This window comes from Nerophis lumbriciformis, linkage group LG04 (genome assembly GCF_033978685.3).
Source record: "Nerophis lumbriciformis linkage group LG04, RoL_Nlum_v2.1, whole genome shotgun sequence".
Lineage (NCBI taxonomy): Eukaryota > Metazoa > Chordata > Actinopteri > Syngnathiformes > Syngnathidae > Nerophis > Nerophis lumbriciformis.
The window spans coordinates 41,360,001-41,376,857 of NC_084551.2; the positions used below are offsets into that span (position 1 = coordinate 41,360,001).

Below are 16,857 nucleotides of genomic sequence, written 5' to 3' on the forward strand. Positions count from 1 at the left end.
CATCTAAGCCTCAATTTAGAGATGGGCGATATGGCCTAAAATCTATATTGTGATATATGATAACAATATACATGACAATATATTATTTAGTGAATAAATTATAATAGAAGCCTTTCAAAAATGCTCCTAATTTGGCTGCTGACATATGCAGTAACATATTACATAATTTTCAGTTGTTTTATTTTCTCAAAACTGTTATTAATCTACTTGTTAATTTACTGTTAAAATTAGGTTACGGGGACTTCCGGTTTGATGAGGTAGAGGGCAGACGTGCGAGAGGAGGGCTCCGGTCAAACTTTTCATTTACTCTTTAAAGTCTAACTACTTTACGGTGTTTTTTTCTGGCTGACGCATCCCTTATTTTTGTGCGAAATAGTGTGGTTATTGTGACATAATGAGCAACTCGAAGACAAAACCGACAACAACAACAACTCGAGCAGCGAGCGTCTCAGCTAAGCTAGCTAACATGGCGACCGCAGCAGCAGCTTCAGGGTCTGAAGACAAGAGAGCCGAACTTGAGGGTCAATCTGACCCAGTCACCAAGAACGACATTGAGGCTCTCCTCAATAAACAGCGAGATAGCTTCAAGGCGGACATGGCTTTTCTGATTCAACAGTCGACTGAGTCCCTGAAGCTGTCAGTCGATTTATTAGGACAACAGGTGACGTCATTTAACAGCCGTCTGACTAAAACCGAAGTCACAGTGGGTGAAAACTTTGAAAAACTCACCGAGATGGAAGCCGCTGTGGAGTCTTTACAGTCCCAAACTACGGTGCTCCTGGAACGAGTGGACGACCTCGAGAATCGGTCCCGCCGCTCTAATTTGAGGATTATCAACATCCCAGAGGGAAGCGAGAAAGAACAAGATCCGACCAAATTTGCGTCGGACTTACTAATGGCGATAACGGGTCCTGATGTTTTCACCAGCCCACCGGAGATAGAGAGAGCTCACCGCTCCCTCGGTCCCAGACCACTAGATGCTGGCGCCGGAAAACCGCGGACTTTCATCGTTAAATTCCTCCGTTTCCAAGAGAAAGAAAAAGTACTCAGATGGGCCAGACAACATAAATTGGATTACCGCGGCACCGAGCTGAGAGTTTACCCGGACATCAGCCCTGCTTTGGCCAAGAAACGAGCTGCTTTCAACCCCATCAAAAATGCGCTCTACCTGAGAGGAATTAAATTCCGCTTGCTGCACCCTGCCCGTCTCCAGGTCTCCTTCAGAAATGAAAACTTGTACTTTGATTCTCCACAAAAAGCCCAGGACTTCTACGACGAACGCATCGCTCCCACAGGTTAGTGGAAGATGACTTTGTATGGAAGACGTTTCAGGCCAAAAATACGTTGAAGAGGACATTAACGGGTGCGTCAGAAAAACAATGGACATTGTTTATCCAGGCTTGCAGGCAACTAATCATCCTGTTGTGCAACTTATTTGAGGTATGGTTATAACTGTCGGTCAATTTCTGCACTGCAACCTTTTTTCTTTCTTTTTTTTTTTTTTCTTTTCTCCTCTTTCCTTCTTTTTTTTTTTTTTTTTCCTTTTTTTGTTTTTTTTTTGTTTTTCCTTCTTTCCCTCTTTCTTAAAAGTTATGACTTACTTAAATATTGTAAATTGATATTTTTATTTCTCTACTTTCTCTAATTTTTCCAGTTTGAAACTGACACTTACCAGGGGCTACTTGTGTTATTATTATTATTATTAATATTATCATCATTTATTTATTTATTTATTTTTTCCCCATTATTATTTTCTATATATAATTCTGTTGCCAATATGGTGCTTATTTCTATTTAAGTGGCACCCACTGTACATTATAGACACATTTGCAGATAAAGGAGCCCTATCTGCTCGGTGATATTAGTTCACGGATTAATGTCGTACGGAAGTAATAGAGTTTATGGAGTCCCGCTGCTAGTTCTAGTTCTTAGGACAAGCTTAGGGTGGTTTAGGAGGGTTTATTTGTTCCTCGTTTCTATGGGTTTTGTTTTGGGGTTTTTGTGTGTTAGGTCCTACAAATTTGTTTTTTCTTTCAGTCCTGTCTGTATGTTAATACCACTTCCTTCTACAAGGCATTGTGTCATCTCACCATATTTTTTACAAATGTGATTATGGCTAATACAAACAAAAAAGGGTTATCTTGCTTGAGATTTGTTTCTTGGAACGTTAAAGGGATCAACGGCCCAGTCAAAAGAGGTAGAGTATTTTCCCATTTAAAACACCTTAAAACTGAAATTGCTTTCCTACAAGAGACTCATCTGACCACTAAGGATCACCATAGATTAAAGGCCTCATGGGTTGGACAATCTTTTCACTCAAATTTTAGCAGTAAAGCAAGGGGTACAGCTATTTTAATACACAAAAGAACCCAATTTAGCCCAACAAATGTCATAACTGACCATCAAGGTCGTTTTGTAATAGTCTCAGGTTCTCTTAATAATATGTCTGTTGTCCTGGCCAACCTTTATGCACCCAATTGGGATGATGAAGCATTTATTAGGAAAGTGTTTTCATTTTTGCCAGACCTCAGTTCCCATTGTTTAATATTGGGGGGGGACCTGAACTGTGTAATAGACCCGTTGCTAGACAAATCTAGTCCAAGGCAGGGCCCCCCATTAAAAATGGCCAAAACAATTTCAAAACTCATGGGTCAAATAGGAGGTGTGGACCCGTGGCGTTTTCTTTACCCAGATAAAAAACAATTCTCTTTTTACTCCCAGGTTCATAAAACTTTTTCAAGGATTGACTATTTTTTCATAGATGATAATCTCCTTCCGGCTGTCGACAATGTAGAATATTCAACAATAGTGATATCTGACCATGCTCCTTTGTTACTTGATCTTTCGTTTACACTCTTAAAAAAAACGCAGACTCCATGGAGGTTTAATTGCATACTACTCAATGATGACGGATTCTGCAAAACAATTTCCAAAGTGATAGATGATTTTCTTGTCACCAACAACTCTACTCCCATATCCCCGTCTTTACTCTGGGAGACATTAAAGGTGATAGTCCGGGGAGAGATTATTTCTTATTCAGCAAGACAAAACAAATCGAGAAGACAAAAACAGGAACAGCTCATGGAAAGTATAACAGAATTGGACAGACAGATATCAGTATCTCCACACCCTGAACTGGTTAAAGATAGACAAAATGTGCAAATGAACTATAATTTATTGTCAACACAAGAAACTGAAAAATTACTCTTACGATCGCGTGGCTTCCTGTACGAGCACGGTGAGAAGGCAGGGCGCCATCTATCACGCCAAATTAAAAGTCAGTCAGCATCTCGGCAAATTCGACAAATTAGAACCCCCACAGATGATCTTACAGTCATTCCTTCAGTCATTAATGACACCTTCAAATCATTCTACTCTGAACTATATACTTCACAATGCGCTGCTGATAAAACAATCATGATGAGTTTCCTGGATAACTTGAAATTCCCATCCATAACTACTACTCAAGAGAGCGCTTTGGATCAACCTTTAGTAATCCGGGAAATTGTAGATTCAATTAAACTAATGCAGAGCGGCAAGGCCCCTGGCCCAGATGGCTATCCTATAGAGTTCTATAAAAAATTTTCAGATAAACTGACTCCTCTCCTTTTAAATATGTACAATGACTCTCTGGACCGGGGTACCCTGCCTCGAACTCTCACCGAAGCGTCAATAACTTTATTACTAAAACCGGGCAAAGTAGATTCCGATTGTAGTTCTTATCGTTCCATCTCTCTCTTAAACGCTGACTATAAGATTTTAGCTAAAGCACTGGCCCTTCGCCTTGAATCAATTTTACCAAACATCATATCACCTGACCAAACTGGGTTTATGAAAAACCGGCACTCTTTTTCCAACATTCGTTGCCTTCTTAACGTTATTTTTTCTCCAGCATCCGAGGAGACGCCAGAAGTGGTGGTCTCTTTAGATGCGGAGAAAGCTTTAGACAGGGTGGAGTGGGGATATTTATTGGAGGTCTTAAAGAGGTTCAACATTGGGTCCAAATATATATCTTGGATAGCACTTCTATACTCTTCTCCTAGGGCTGCTGTAAGCACAAATGGGATGTTATCCCAATTTTTCACACTTGGCAGAGGTACACGCCAGGGGTGCCCTCTAAGCCCATTGTTATTCGTTACTGCAATCGAACCCTTGTCCATTGCCCTTAAATCGGCTGGTATCAGTAAAGGAATCCATAGATGCGGTCTAGAACACACACATTCTCTATACGCTGATGATTTACTATTGTTTATATCTGATCCAATCTCTACCATTCCAAAGATTATTGAATTGCTAAACAATTTTGGATCATTCTCTGGCTATAAACTGAATTTCGCTAAGAGTGAATGCTTCCCTGTGAATAATTTGGCCCTTGAGATCCCTGATGGATATTTCCCATTTAAGATGTCCAGGAACAGCTTCAAATACTTAGGTGTACATATTTGTCGTAAGCTACCAGCTCTCTACAAGGACAATTTTCCACCTCTAATCGACAAACTTAAATTAGATTTGGAAAGGTGGAATGATTTACACATAACTATAGCTGGCAGGGTAAACTGCATCAAAATGAATGTGCTTCCTCGATTTTTGTACCTGTTTCAATGTTTGCCTATCATTTTACCCAATTCCTTTTTTTGCATAATAAACAAACTAATTTCATCTTTTATATGGAAAGGCAAGAATCCCAGGATTAGGAGAGAGTTCCTGCAAAGGCATAGGTCCGTAGGTGGTTTATCACTCCCTAATCTAAAATACTACTATTGGGCAGCTAACATACACAAAGTGACTCTCTGGATCCAAGAACCTGAATTAATCTGGTGCAAGTCTGAAGCTAGTTCCTGTTCTACCTCTCTCCTGGATCTGCTTACATCAAAATTACCTTATCGACCATCCCAATTTACTTGTAGTCCAATTGTCATTTCTACCCTTAGAATCTGGTCTCAATTTAGAAATACTTTCGGCCTGCAGGGCTTATCCAACCACAGCCCCATTCATAATAACCACCTCTTCCTCCCTCCCAACACAGATGTAGCGTTTTCTCTATGGAAGCAGTCAAGCCTTAGCAGGCTAAAGGACTTATATATTGGTGATGTCTTCGCTAGTTTCAGTGAACTGTGTGAAAAATTTGACCTACCAAAATCTCACCTATTTCGATACTTTCAGGTTCGTAATTTTGTTAAATTAAATAGTTTCTCTTTCCCTAATACTCCACCTAATTCGCTAATTGACTCAATTTTAGATATTCCCACAAATCAGAAAGGCCTAATCTCCAAAATCTACATCTTAATATCCCAGTTTGGTAAAACGTCTCTTGATAAAATCAGAGGGAGTTGGGAAGAAGAGCTTGGCAGATCTATAGATGATGGAGATTGGGATTCTGCCTTAACCCAAATTAATAACAGTACATCCTGTTCAAGGCTTAATTTAATACAATTTAAGGTTGTCCATCGTATTTATTTTACTAATTCCAAACTCTCCAAAATATACCCCAATATCTCGGATACTTGTAACAGATGTTACATGTCACCTGCAAATATGACGCACATGTTTTGGTCTTGTCCACTATTTTCAAACACCTTGCTAAGGCATTGGATTTAAATCTGACACCATGTGCAGAAATGGCTATTTTTGGGACGGTATCAGATCCCCAAATAAGGAGAAAATGTAAGGATAGTATCGCTTTTGCATCCTTATTAGCACGTAGGAGAATTTTGCTGGAGTGGACGTCACCAGTCTGCCCCAAAGCCTCCTTATGGCTTAAAGACCTTATGATGTATTTAGATCTGGAGAAAATAAAATTCAATCTTAGAGGGGCACCTGGGAAGTTTTATTCTGTTTGGGGCTGTGTGGTTGACTACATAGCTAAATTAAAGACGCTACAGGACACATGAAAAGTTCACCTTTCATAAACCAGCTTCCTTTTTGGTAGTTTTTTTTTGTTTTTGTTTTTTTATTTATATTTATTCTGGGTGTATATTTACTATCTGCCTATGTTGAGAAGAAAGTGATGTACTAATTATTTTCCATTTGTGACTGTACCTTTAACTTACTGTATGTAGGACCTGGGGGGGTGGGGGTTATGTGTGTATGGGGTATGTGTCGGGTTGTTGTTCTTGGAAGTGGGTGGGAAAAAAAGGGGAAAATGTGACTACTGTTCTATTGTATATTGTAATACCTGTCAAATTTAATAAAAACATTTATTAAAAAAAAAAAAGTAGGTTACTTTCTGTATATACACTTCTGCCAAAATGTAACAATTACGTACTCTGTTGTCTGGATAATTTAGATTAGTTTTGGGCGATACTACAAATTTGGGTATTGATTATCATTGTCAAGAATATTGAATGATTACATTTTTGATCACTATTCCGTAATCAGACAAAAACACAGAATGGCGATGTAACAATATAAATAAATACAAATTATTTCCTAGTATTGGCTTTGATTTAAATATTTGGTTTTTACCCGTAAAGTCCTCCTTTGTCAAGGCACCTATTTCCTGAGTTTATAAACAATAATAAGAACGACCAAATAAAAAATATCGATCTACCCACTGTAGTATCGACCAGTGACGTGCAGTCAGGGAAGGCAGGTGAGGCAGTGCCTCACGTGCCATCATGGAAAAAAAAAAATGTAAAAAGAAAAAAAATTAATTAAATTGTTATATGTATCCAGTGATTATACTATAAAGTTATTTTCCATTTAACTTCACCAGTTTTAGATTATTCTTATTCAAAATCGCAGAATTTTCACATTTGCCGTACAAATACTGAGAAGAGACTTGCGGTGAGTCAGCAGCCAGTTGAGCCTCACCATGGATTGCGCAATGACTCTGCTAACTGCTGGCCTGCTGTGCAGTGAGACCATATTGCTGTATGAATTATATTATAAATGTCCATAGTTTAGTTAGCTGAGGTATATAATGTACAGTGTATTTTGTCAACAACTGTATGTGTGTAACGTATTTCTTGTGCTGAGCAATCATAAAACGGCTGCGAAGACGCACTGGGTGAGGCTCGCAGTTCTCCCGCCTCATGGTGGTAGAGGATGCTAGTGATCCCAGGGATCATTCTTGCGACTACTCGGCTGCAGAATAAGTGACAACAAGCTAGCAGTACTCTGACTCGCCACACTGAGAGAAGTGCGAGCAGACACATGTCTCTCCAGCGGAAGCCAGACTTTTTTTTCCTTTTTTTCAAAACTGTATAACAAACATGGCATTTTTGTTAGAGTAAACCTGCGTTTGTGGGTGTGTTTTGTCAGATGCAAAAATATTGTTTAATTGCTTGCAATAACATTCAATCAAATGAATGTGTCTGCCAATATGGAGGATTATACTGTATACTGTATCCAAGATGAAATACTTCTCTAAACTGGACTTTAAGACAAAATGAATGTGATCATACAAAGTAGGTTTTCATGGAGGATAGCTATTGCTGCTTCAGATACAAATACAGAAAGGTAAGATACACTCACAATACTTGATTTATTGTGTTAAAACCAAATGGGACCAAAAAGTATTAAATAACAACTTTATCAAATACTTTTTGGACCCATTTATCATATCATAATATCATTATGATAATGTTTTTATGAAAGCAAATAAATCCCTTCTTTTTCCTGTTATTCTAATGTGCAACCTAATGATTAGAGCTGCACATATGAATTTAAGTTAAAAAAAAGAAGAACAAAAACCTCCAAAAGTATCTTTGCCTCACCTGGTGTACAGTTCACCGCACGTCACTGTTATCGACTATATAATGATATTATATTTGGTATGGTTACTGTCAATATTTGTATTAATCCGCCCAATTTTGTTGACATTTAAGAGCTCTAGCTTGCATTTAGCATGGTTTATTGTATATTCCTACAGTGTAGGCAAGGCAAGCCAAAGCATGTTTATTTATAGAGCACAATTTCTACACACAGTGCTTTACAGAAAATTACAAAAAGGCCAAAAATGAAAGAAGAAAAAAAAAAAGATAATTTAAATGACAAAATAAAATAATCTTAAAAATAATAATAATTCAAATTAAATTCAAAGAGTGTAGATAAAATCATTTCAGTTGTCATATGCACAATTAAATAAATGTTTTAAGCCTGGATTTGAACATTGCCAACATTGAGGCCTGTCTCACATCTTCTCGAAGACTATTCCAGATTTTTAGAAGCATAAAACTGAAACGTAGCCTCACCATCTTTGGTTCTGATTCTGGGCATCAGCAAGAGACCACTTCCTTGGTTCAAATTGTTCTAACATGTCAGAGATGTATTTTGGCGCAAGACCATGAAAATACTTGTACACAAGCAGAGCAGTTTTACTATCTATTCTTTCTGAGCAGCAGGAAGCCAATACAACGACTGAAGCACTGGACTAATATGGTCATATTTCCTGCTTCTAGTGAGGACTCGAGCAGCAGCAGCATTCTGGATATACTGCAGCTGCTTTACAGCTCGTTTCCAGAGCCTAATGGGAAGGCCATTACAGTAGTCTAACCTGCTGGAGACAAAGACATAGATAAGTCTTTCTAAATCCGCTTTGGACACTATTCATTAGATTTTGCCAATGTGTTTGGGTGGTAAAAAGCATATTGACATATTGGCTGTTAAAGTTCAAAGTTGTGTCCATTTTTACCCTGACTACTTGGTTACAGGGAGAGAGTTTTAAAGTGCCTAATAACATTTTCTCTTTGCTTCTGTAGGGCAAGGGCAATGATTTCGGTTTTGTCTGCGTTTAGTTGAAGCAAATTGTTTTCCATCCACACACTGATTTGTTCAATGCAGCGACAAAGTAAATCAACAGGCTGACATTCACCTGTCGTCAGTGACACGTAGATATAAGTGTCATCTGCAAAGTTGTGGTAGGACACATTGAAGCTGCATATTAGCTGGCCTAGTGGCAGCATGTGCAAGTTGAGAAATAGGGGTCTGAGAATCGAGCCCTACTGGCCATAGCCATTTAGTCAGAAACACAGTTACCAATTTCAAAACAGTTGAACCAGTTAAGAGCAGAACCAGATATTTCACCCAGTTTTCTAACCTCTGTAATAAGATAGTATGGTCAACTGTGTCAAAGGCAGCGCTCCATTCCAGCAGGAACAAGACTGAGACTTTTCACTTTGATCAGAGCTGTATCGGTGCTGGTGTGGGGCCTAATGGTTGATTGGAAAGTGTCAGCGCTGAACTATTCCTTGTAAAAAACTGTTTATTTGTTCCCATAAAGGGGACAATTACTGACTTAGAGTGGCTTTGCACTGTGTAGGGACAATAGCCACTAGCAAGGACCCCAGAGCTGGTTGAGGACGCGGTTCAATGTGTCATCAACATCCATCCATCCATCCATCCATTTTCTACCGCTTGTCCCTTTTTGGGGTCGCGGGGGGTGCTGGAGCCTATCTCAGCTGTATTCGAGTGGAAGGCGGGGTACACCCTGAACAAGTTGCCACCTCATCGCAGGTCATCAACATACATTATCACAATATAACGATAGTATTAAAAAAATCTGTTGTTGGCCAAATCTTTATCATTTCTATTGTCTATATTGTGCAACCCTACCTCAACTTAATACAAATTAATGGCTTTAACACAATTATCCGTACACAGTGTCTTTTTCATAAAGGGGAACTGAACTTTTTGGGGGAATTTTGTCTATCATTCACAATCATTATGAGAGACAAGAAAACAAAAGTTTTTTTTTTTTTTTTTTTTTGCATTTTAACATAAAAATCGGCTTGTTCTAGGTAGCAAGTAACGCAGCTAATGGGAGCAATCAATTCTTCTTCTAAATCACTTAAAAATGCATTTAAAAACCATCATTTACGTTCTGTAATCTGTATAATCAAACTGTAGTGACATTGTTATTGATTGCAAGAGAAAACACTCAGGAACTCTTTTTCTATCGTACTAACACATCGAGGTGCTTCGGTATTAGCCGTAAAAGCTAACTACAGCAAGAGTTGAGCTAGCTTGAGTTTGTAATGCACAAAACAATGTGAAAAGGCACCTATCTGTTCTGACTAAAAAACATGAACAACCATATTACAGTATCTGTAAAGTATTAGCCCACATTTCATGTTTTGTTTGTACACAGCCAGTCTGACAGCGTATGTTGTCTGTCATGATACACGCATGACGTGCTGCATTTATCATGATCAATATAAAATGTGATTCACTCGATGGATAGTTGTCTCTTTTGTCCAGCTGGCCGGGGATGTTTTTTCTGGTTTATCTGGGCTAAGCAAGCCATTTATGTCGAAATAGCTTGTCTCCAAATTCCACATTTTCAGATTTGAGTCACTTTCACCTCACTCTAGCGGCTTCCGTTTCACCCTGTTCTTCGTGCTTGCTTCTAGAAGCAGCAGTTCATTCCCTGTTCATTTAGGTTGAAAAAGATAAGGTTGTGAATCTTCATTTGTCCAAAAATAGTTGTCTTCGTTGTTTGTTACCAAGTCTGCCATGATTAGAACACACAAAAGCGTTTTGTATCCAGATGCAGGAACACACATTGTCGGATGTGCGATGCTATGGAAACGGAAATCAATGCGCGGAAGAAGTCAGTCCCGGAATTGATTAAAATGATCAAAATACGGTAATTATTGAACATATGACAAATTGGTATGAAGACGTCTGTTACTACATTATATATATATATATATATATATATATATATATATATATATATATATATATATATATATATATATATATACTGTATATATATGTGTGTATTACAGTTGTGGGCAAAAGGTTACATAAACTTGTTAAGAACATAATGTCATGGCTGTCTTGAGTTTCCAATAATTTCTACAACTCTTATTTTTTTGTGATAGAGTGATTGGAGCACATACTTGTTTGGAACAAAAAACATTCATGAAGTTTGGTTCTTTTATGAATTTATTATGGGTCTACTGAAAATGTGACCAAATCGGCTGGGTCAGAAGTATAAATACAGCAATGTTAATATTTGGTTACATGTCTCTTGGCAAGTTTCACTGCAATAAGCCATCCACTAGCTTCTGGTTGAATTTTTGACCACTCCTCTTGACAAAATTGGTGCAGGTCAGCTAAATGTGTTGGTTTTCTGACATGGACTTGTTTCTTCAGCATTGTCCACATGTTCTCAATGGGGTATAAGTCAGGACTTTGGGAAGGCCATTCTAAAACCTTAATTCTAGCCTGATTTAGCCATTCCTTTACCACTTTTGACGTGTGTTTGGAGTCATTGTCATTGTCCTGTTGGAACACCCAACTGCGCCCAAGACCCAACCTCCGGGCTGATGATTTTAGGTTGTCCTGAAAAATTTGGAGGTAATCCTCCTTTTTCATTGTCCCATTTACTCTCTGGAAAGCCCCAATTCCATTGGCAGCAAAACAGGCCCAGAGCATAATACTACCACGACCATGCTTGAATGGTAAATAGTAAATGGGTTGTACTTGTATAGCGCTTTTCTACCTTTCTAAGGAACTCAAAGCGCTTCGACACTATTTCCACATTCACCCATTCACACACACACATTCACACACTGATGGCGGGAGCTGCCATGCACGGCGCTAACCAGGACCCATCGGGAGCAAGGGTGAAGTGTCTTGCCCAAGGACACAACAGACGTGACTAGGATGGTAGATGGTGGGGATTGAACCAGTAACCCTCAGATTGCTGGCACGGCCACTCTCCCAACTTCGCCACGCCGTCACGCTTGACGGTAGGATGGTGTTCCTGGGATTCAAGGCCTCACCTTTTCTCCTCCAAACATATTGCTGGGTATTGTGGCCAAACAGCTCAATTTTTGTTTCATCTGAGTACAGAACTTTCCTCCAGAAGGTTGTATCTTTGTCCATGTGATCAGCAGCAAACTTTAGAGTAGCTTTAAGGTGTCACTTCTGGAGCAAGGGCTTCCTTCTTGCATGGTAGCCTCTCAGTCCATGGCGATGCATAACACGCTTGACTGTGGACACTGACACCTGTGTTCCAGCAGCTTCCAATTCATTGCAGACCTGCTTTTTGGTGGTTCTCAGTTAACTCTTGATCATCTTGACCAATTTTCTCTCAGCAGAAAGTGATAGCTTGTGTTTTCTTCCTAATCGTGGCAGTGACAAAACTGTGCCATGCACTTTATACTTACAAACAATTGTCTGCACAGTTGCTCTTGGGACGTTAAGCTGCTTTGAAATGGCTCCAAGTGACTTTCCTGACTTGTTCAAGTCAATGATTCATTTTTTCAGATCTGTGCTGAGTTCCTTTGACTTTACCATTGTCGTGTTTGTAACCGAGTCTCATGACTGCATCACAAGAGCCCTATTTGAATGGGCTCAGAGAAGTCAACAGGTGTCGTAAATCATAATCACTCACATTAAGTTAAGAGGCCATGCCATTAAGCTAATTTAATTTGATTGTAACTTTTCTACATCACCAAATTTGAGTATGTGCTCCAATCACTCTATCACAAAAAAATAAGTCCCATTAGCCACATCCTCCAAGCATTTTTGATCATCTTTAAAAAAAAAAAATTTTTTGTCTTGTCCAGCTACTCAGGCAAATCATTTTGTTGATGTGGATGCCCATATTTGCTGTACAGATTTACTTTACAAAAGAAAAGTGTGGGATACTTCTTTTGTTGCCTTATTTGTATTTGATTTTATCAAATGGATTTTCATTAATGTTTGGTAGAAAGAGGAAAAAAAGAAAGAGGAAAAAAAGAAAGAGGGGTGGAAGACAGAGAGACAACAACAACAATAACAACTACAACAACAACAAAACAGCATCATCATCATCAGCATCATCAAATACAAAATGCACAAATATTAAACGAAAAGTGATGGCAAAGAAGCATTTTGTGAAGTATATATTAAGAACACAGAAATGACAATGAACATAATTGCACTACAAATGTAGCAATACAAATACCAACACAAAATAGCACTATTGATAATGAATAATAACTAATTATATATATTAACAACACAATTGTTTCAAATGGAACAGTACACATATGTAATGATAACTTGAAATACAAAAGAAAGCCGATAAATGGAGGGGAAGAAAGAGAAGCAAACTGTAGTTACCTTGTAGATTGTTATAGTAACAATTGGTTAAGCTTTGTCAGTGTGCTGGGTTTTACCCAGTTTCCCCTAGGTCAGGGGTCGGCAACCTTTACCAGTCAAAGAGCCATTTTGACCAGTTTCACAAATTAAAGAAAACAATGAGAGCCACAAAAATCTTTTGAAATTTAACATGAAATAAAACTGCATACAAAGTTTTTTTTTGCATTATGCTATGTATAAAGCAAGGGTCTCAGACACGCGGTCCACACCTTAATATGAAAATGGGATGTTAGTGCGGCCCGCGGGTTTTATATGAATGGCGCTTGACAGCGTCATTTTTTTCCGGGAGAATACAAATTTCACACTGTTCTCTCGTACGTGTCGTGAAGGTACAGCATTTAACCCCACTACAACCATCGTGCCGGCCCAGCCACACTGTGTAAGGGGCTTTTACTTGCTCACGTAAGTGACACCCAAGCACACTTGGTTAACAACCACACAGGTTACACTGACGGTGGAGGCATAAAAAATCCCCGAGGGAGCAGGGTGAGGGTGGGGGCGGGGTTTGGTGGTATCAGGAGTGTATAATGTAGCCCGGAAGAGTCAGGGCTGCATGGAATTCTGGGTATTTTATCTGTTGTGTTTATGTTGTGTTAAGGTGCAGATGTTCTCCCGAAATGTGTTTGTCATTCTTGTTTGGTTTTGGTTCAAAGTGTGGCGCATTATTAGTAAGAGTGTTAAAGTTGTTTTATATGGACACCGTCAGTGTAACCTGTGTGGCTGTTGACCAAGTATGCCTTGCTGTCGCTTACGTGTGCAAGCTAGTGATGGGATCGGCAGTTCTTTTGACTGTACTGAATCACTAGAATCAGTTCCTTAAATTGATTCGTTCAAAAAATTCGTTCACCGAATCACCCCCCCGCCCCCCTCCAAAAAAAGGAGGGGGGGGGGCGTGCGTAGTACAGTACAGTGCAGACATTCGTGGGAGAAGCAGCAAATAGGGTGAACGCGAGTCCCTACACAGCTCTGTGCATGCAGTACACCAGGCAGTGAGTGACTGACAGCGCCACAGTCAGCACAGTTCAGTACGTGAACCTGAATCACTTCTGCAGCAGCAGTTCTGTGTGCAGGTCGGCGAATCATGAATCACTTCTGCAGCAGCAGTTCTGTGTGCAGGTCGGCGAATCACCGAATCACTTCTGCAGCAGCAGTTCTGTGTGCAGGTCGGCGAATCACCGAATCACTTCTGCAGCAGCAGTTCTGTGTGCAGGTCGGCGAATCACTTCTGCAGCAGCAGTTCTGTGTGCAGGTCAGCGAATCACGAGTCAGTCAGTAACAGATTCCCCAGCGGCAGATCTCGGTGTGTGTCAGTTCGCGAACGACACAAGCCCTCAGCACCCAATGAACGACACGCACAGTGACTGAACGAGAGCCTCAATGTGACGTCCTCCTCCGCGACACAGTCAGTTCTCTGTGTCAGTAGGTTCGCGAGTCCTGTTGTTAAATATGTTTTATTGCACTGAAATGAAAATAAGAAATAAATAAAAGTGGGAAATAAAAAAAATAGTTATAGCCTACTAAAATGCTTGCAATCAACAGTTAAATAAATAGGCCTCGTTTGTTTAGTGCAAAAACAAATATTAAATTAAGAAACCCTTAACAAATGCCAACATAAAAACTAAATGTTCTGTAGCAAAGAAAATGTAAACTTAAATATGCAAACAAAAAGAAAATAAATACATTCAAAATAAAACAAATAAATTAAGAGCCAGAAATGCCAACATAAAAACTAAATGTTCTGTAGCCTACGTTTAAAAATATAACAAAGAAAATATTAACTTAAATGTGCAAACAAAAAGAAAATAAATAGGCTACCTTAAATAAAACTAAACAAATATTAAACCAAGTGCCAGAAAAGCCAACATTAAAACTAAAATTTCTGTAGCTTACATTTAAAAATATAAAAATGGAAATATCAACTTAAATATGCAATAAAAAAGAAAATAAATAGCTTAAATAATATAAAAATCAAGATAAATAATAGCCTATGTATATGTACATACATTAGTTATTATTTTTATTTTAAATCTTCTCAAACAGCCTGCCCTACACTTTACCCCCCGCCCCTCCCCCTCGCGTCGCTGCTGCTCAGCCTTGCCCTGCACTGACTTTCTTTCTGTCTCCTCTACTCTCATAACTTTATGTGTTGAGACAATGGGGACGGGGCGTGTGTGTGTGTTTGTTTTCATGTGGCTTGAGTCAACATTAGCCGTTAGCTTGGAGAGTGAATGGAGAACGGATGCCATTGGCATGAAACATATCCCCGCGACGAGAATCACTCGCGGCATTGGGGCAAGCAGAGCAGAGAGCGAGAGCGTTGTCGTTCACTGAGTGATTCATGTCGTTAATCCGCAGTGAACGAATCGTTCGCTCAGTCCCTCCCCCCGCCCCCATGATGAGTAGCTGGCTGCGTCGTTCGCCGACGTCACAGAATGCGCCAGTTCCACTCATACCGGCATGGTCGCGGCGGAGCTCAACTGAACTGAGAAAGGAACGAATCAGTTCATGAAGTGATTCGGTTCAGTACGTTCACTCAAAAGATTTGTTCGTTCGAACGAATCGTTCGCGAACGACACAACATTAGTGCAAACAGAAGATGCATTTAGAAGAGGCTGGGCTGGCACTCTGTTTATACAGGTTGTAGAGGCCGCTAAATGCTGTACCATCACGGCACGCCCTTATTATCATTGTTAGGGTGAAAATGGGAGAACATTAAACCTGGGAGGTTTCTGCGAGAGGCACAGAAATCCGGAAGTCTCCCGGGAAAATCGGGAGGGTCAGCAAATATGCAGCTGAGCCGCATCAGAGTGATCAAAGAGCCGCATGCGGCTCCGGAGCCGCGGGTTGCCGACCCCTGCCCTAGGTGAACAACGTTAATACATGTTTGATGAAATGTGATTGTATGCATGAGTGTATGTATGCATATGTGCTTGTATATATACAGTATGTGTATATGTATGTTTGTACAGGGAATGTGCTTTCAACACAACAGTGTAATCCATGTCACGTCCCTGTCTTGGTATTGTGGAATTCCCTTATGTCCCTCCTCTGATACACCGAAGGGGTGGACTATTGCCAGGTTTGCAAGAAAAAATTGCAGGGATTGAAGTGTATGAGAATACTTTAATGTCAGGACAGTTCTGTTTTGCTTTTTTTAAATGTCTGTGTGCGCATGTGTAAAAAGCACAGGCTCTTTTCTGTTTCAGCTCTGATACTACCTATAAAGGCAGAACATTGTCGAGACAACTTTGTCGCCCCCATACTTGGCATGCTTTGTGGCATTAGTGTAATCTGGTTTTGCATGAAGATTGCCAACAAACTAATGGAGTTTGTGTACACCAACAGGCAACATCTTAGTGGAAAAACTAAATATAAAGTGGCTGTCTGATAAAGAATGACATAGGTTTGATAGTTGTTTTGTGTGTGCAGATGAGGTGGTGACAGGCCACGGCCCGATCGAAGCTGACAAGGAGAACATCAGGCAAGAGCCCTATTCCTTACCTCAAGGCTTCATGTGGGACACTTTGGATCTCAGCAATGTGGATGTTGTGAGTACAACACATGTCTCAAGTGCACAGATTTTAACATGTCACAAAGTTCATGAAGTTTGTCATGTTTTCACAGCTGAAGGAGCTGTACACGTTGTTGAATGAGAACTACGTGGAGGACGACGATAATATGTTTAGATTTGATTATTCACCAAACTTCCTCAAATGGTAAGCGCTTAGCATCCTTTTTTTCTTCCAAACAAAATTG

The 16,857-nt window shown here is 39.7% G+C and overlaps 1 protein-coding gene across 2 annotated transcripts in view; it reads left to right on the forward strand.

The window, feature by feature from the left end:
• nmt2 (N-myristoyltransferase 2) overlaps positions 1-16,857 on the forward strand; it is a 42,164-nt gene that overhangs the window by 15,676 nt on the left and 9,631 nt on the right. For both annotated transcript variants that reach the window (XM_061955487.1, XM_061955494.1), the window contains exons 4-5: positions 16,531-16,649; positions 16,726-16,817. In XM_061955487.1, coding sequence (XP_061811471.1) covers positions 16,531-16,649; positions 16,726-16,817 — 211 coding nt within the window. The remainder of the gene's footprint in view (positions 1-16,530; positions 16,650-16,725; positions 16,818-16,857) is intronic.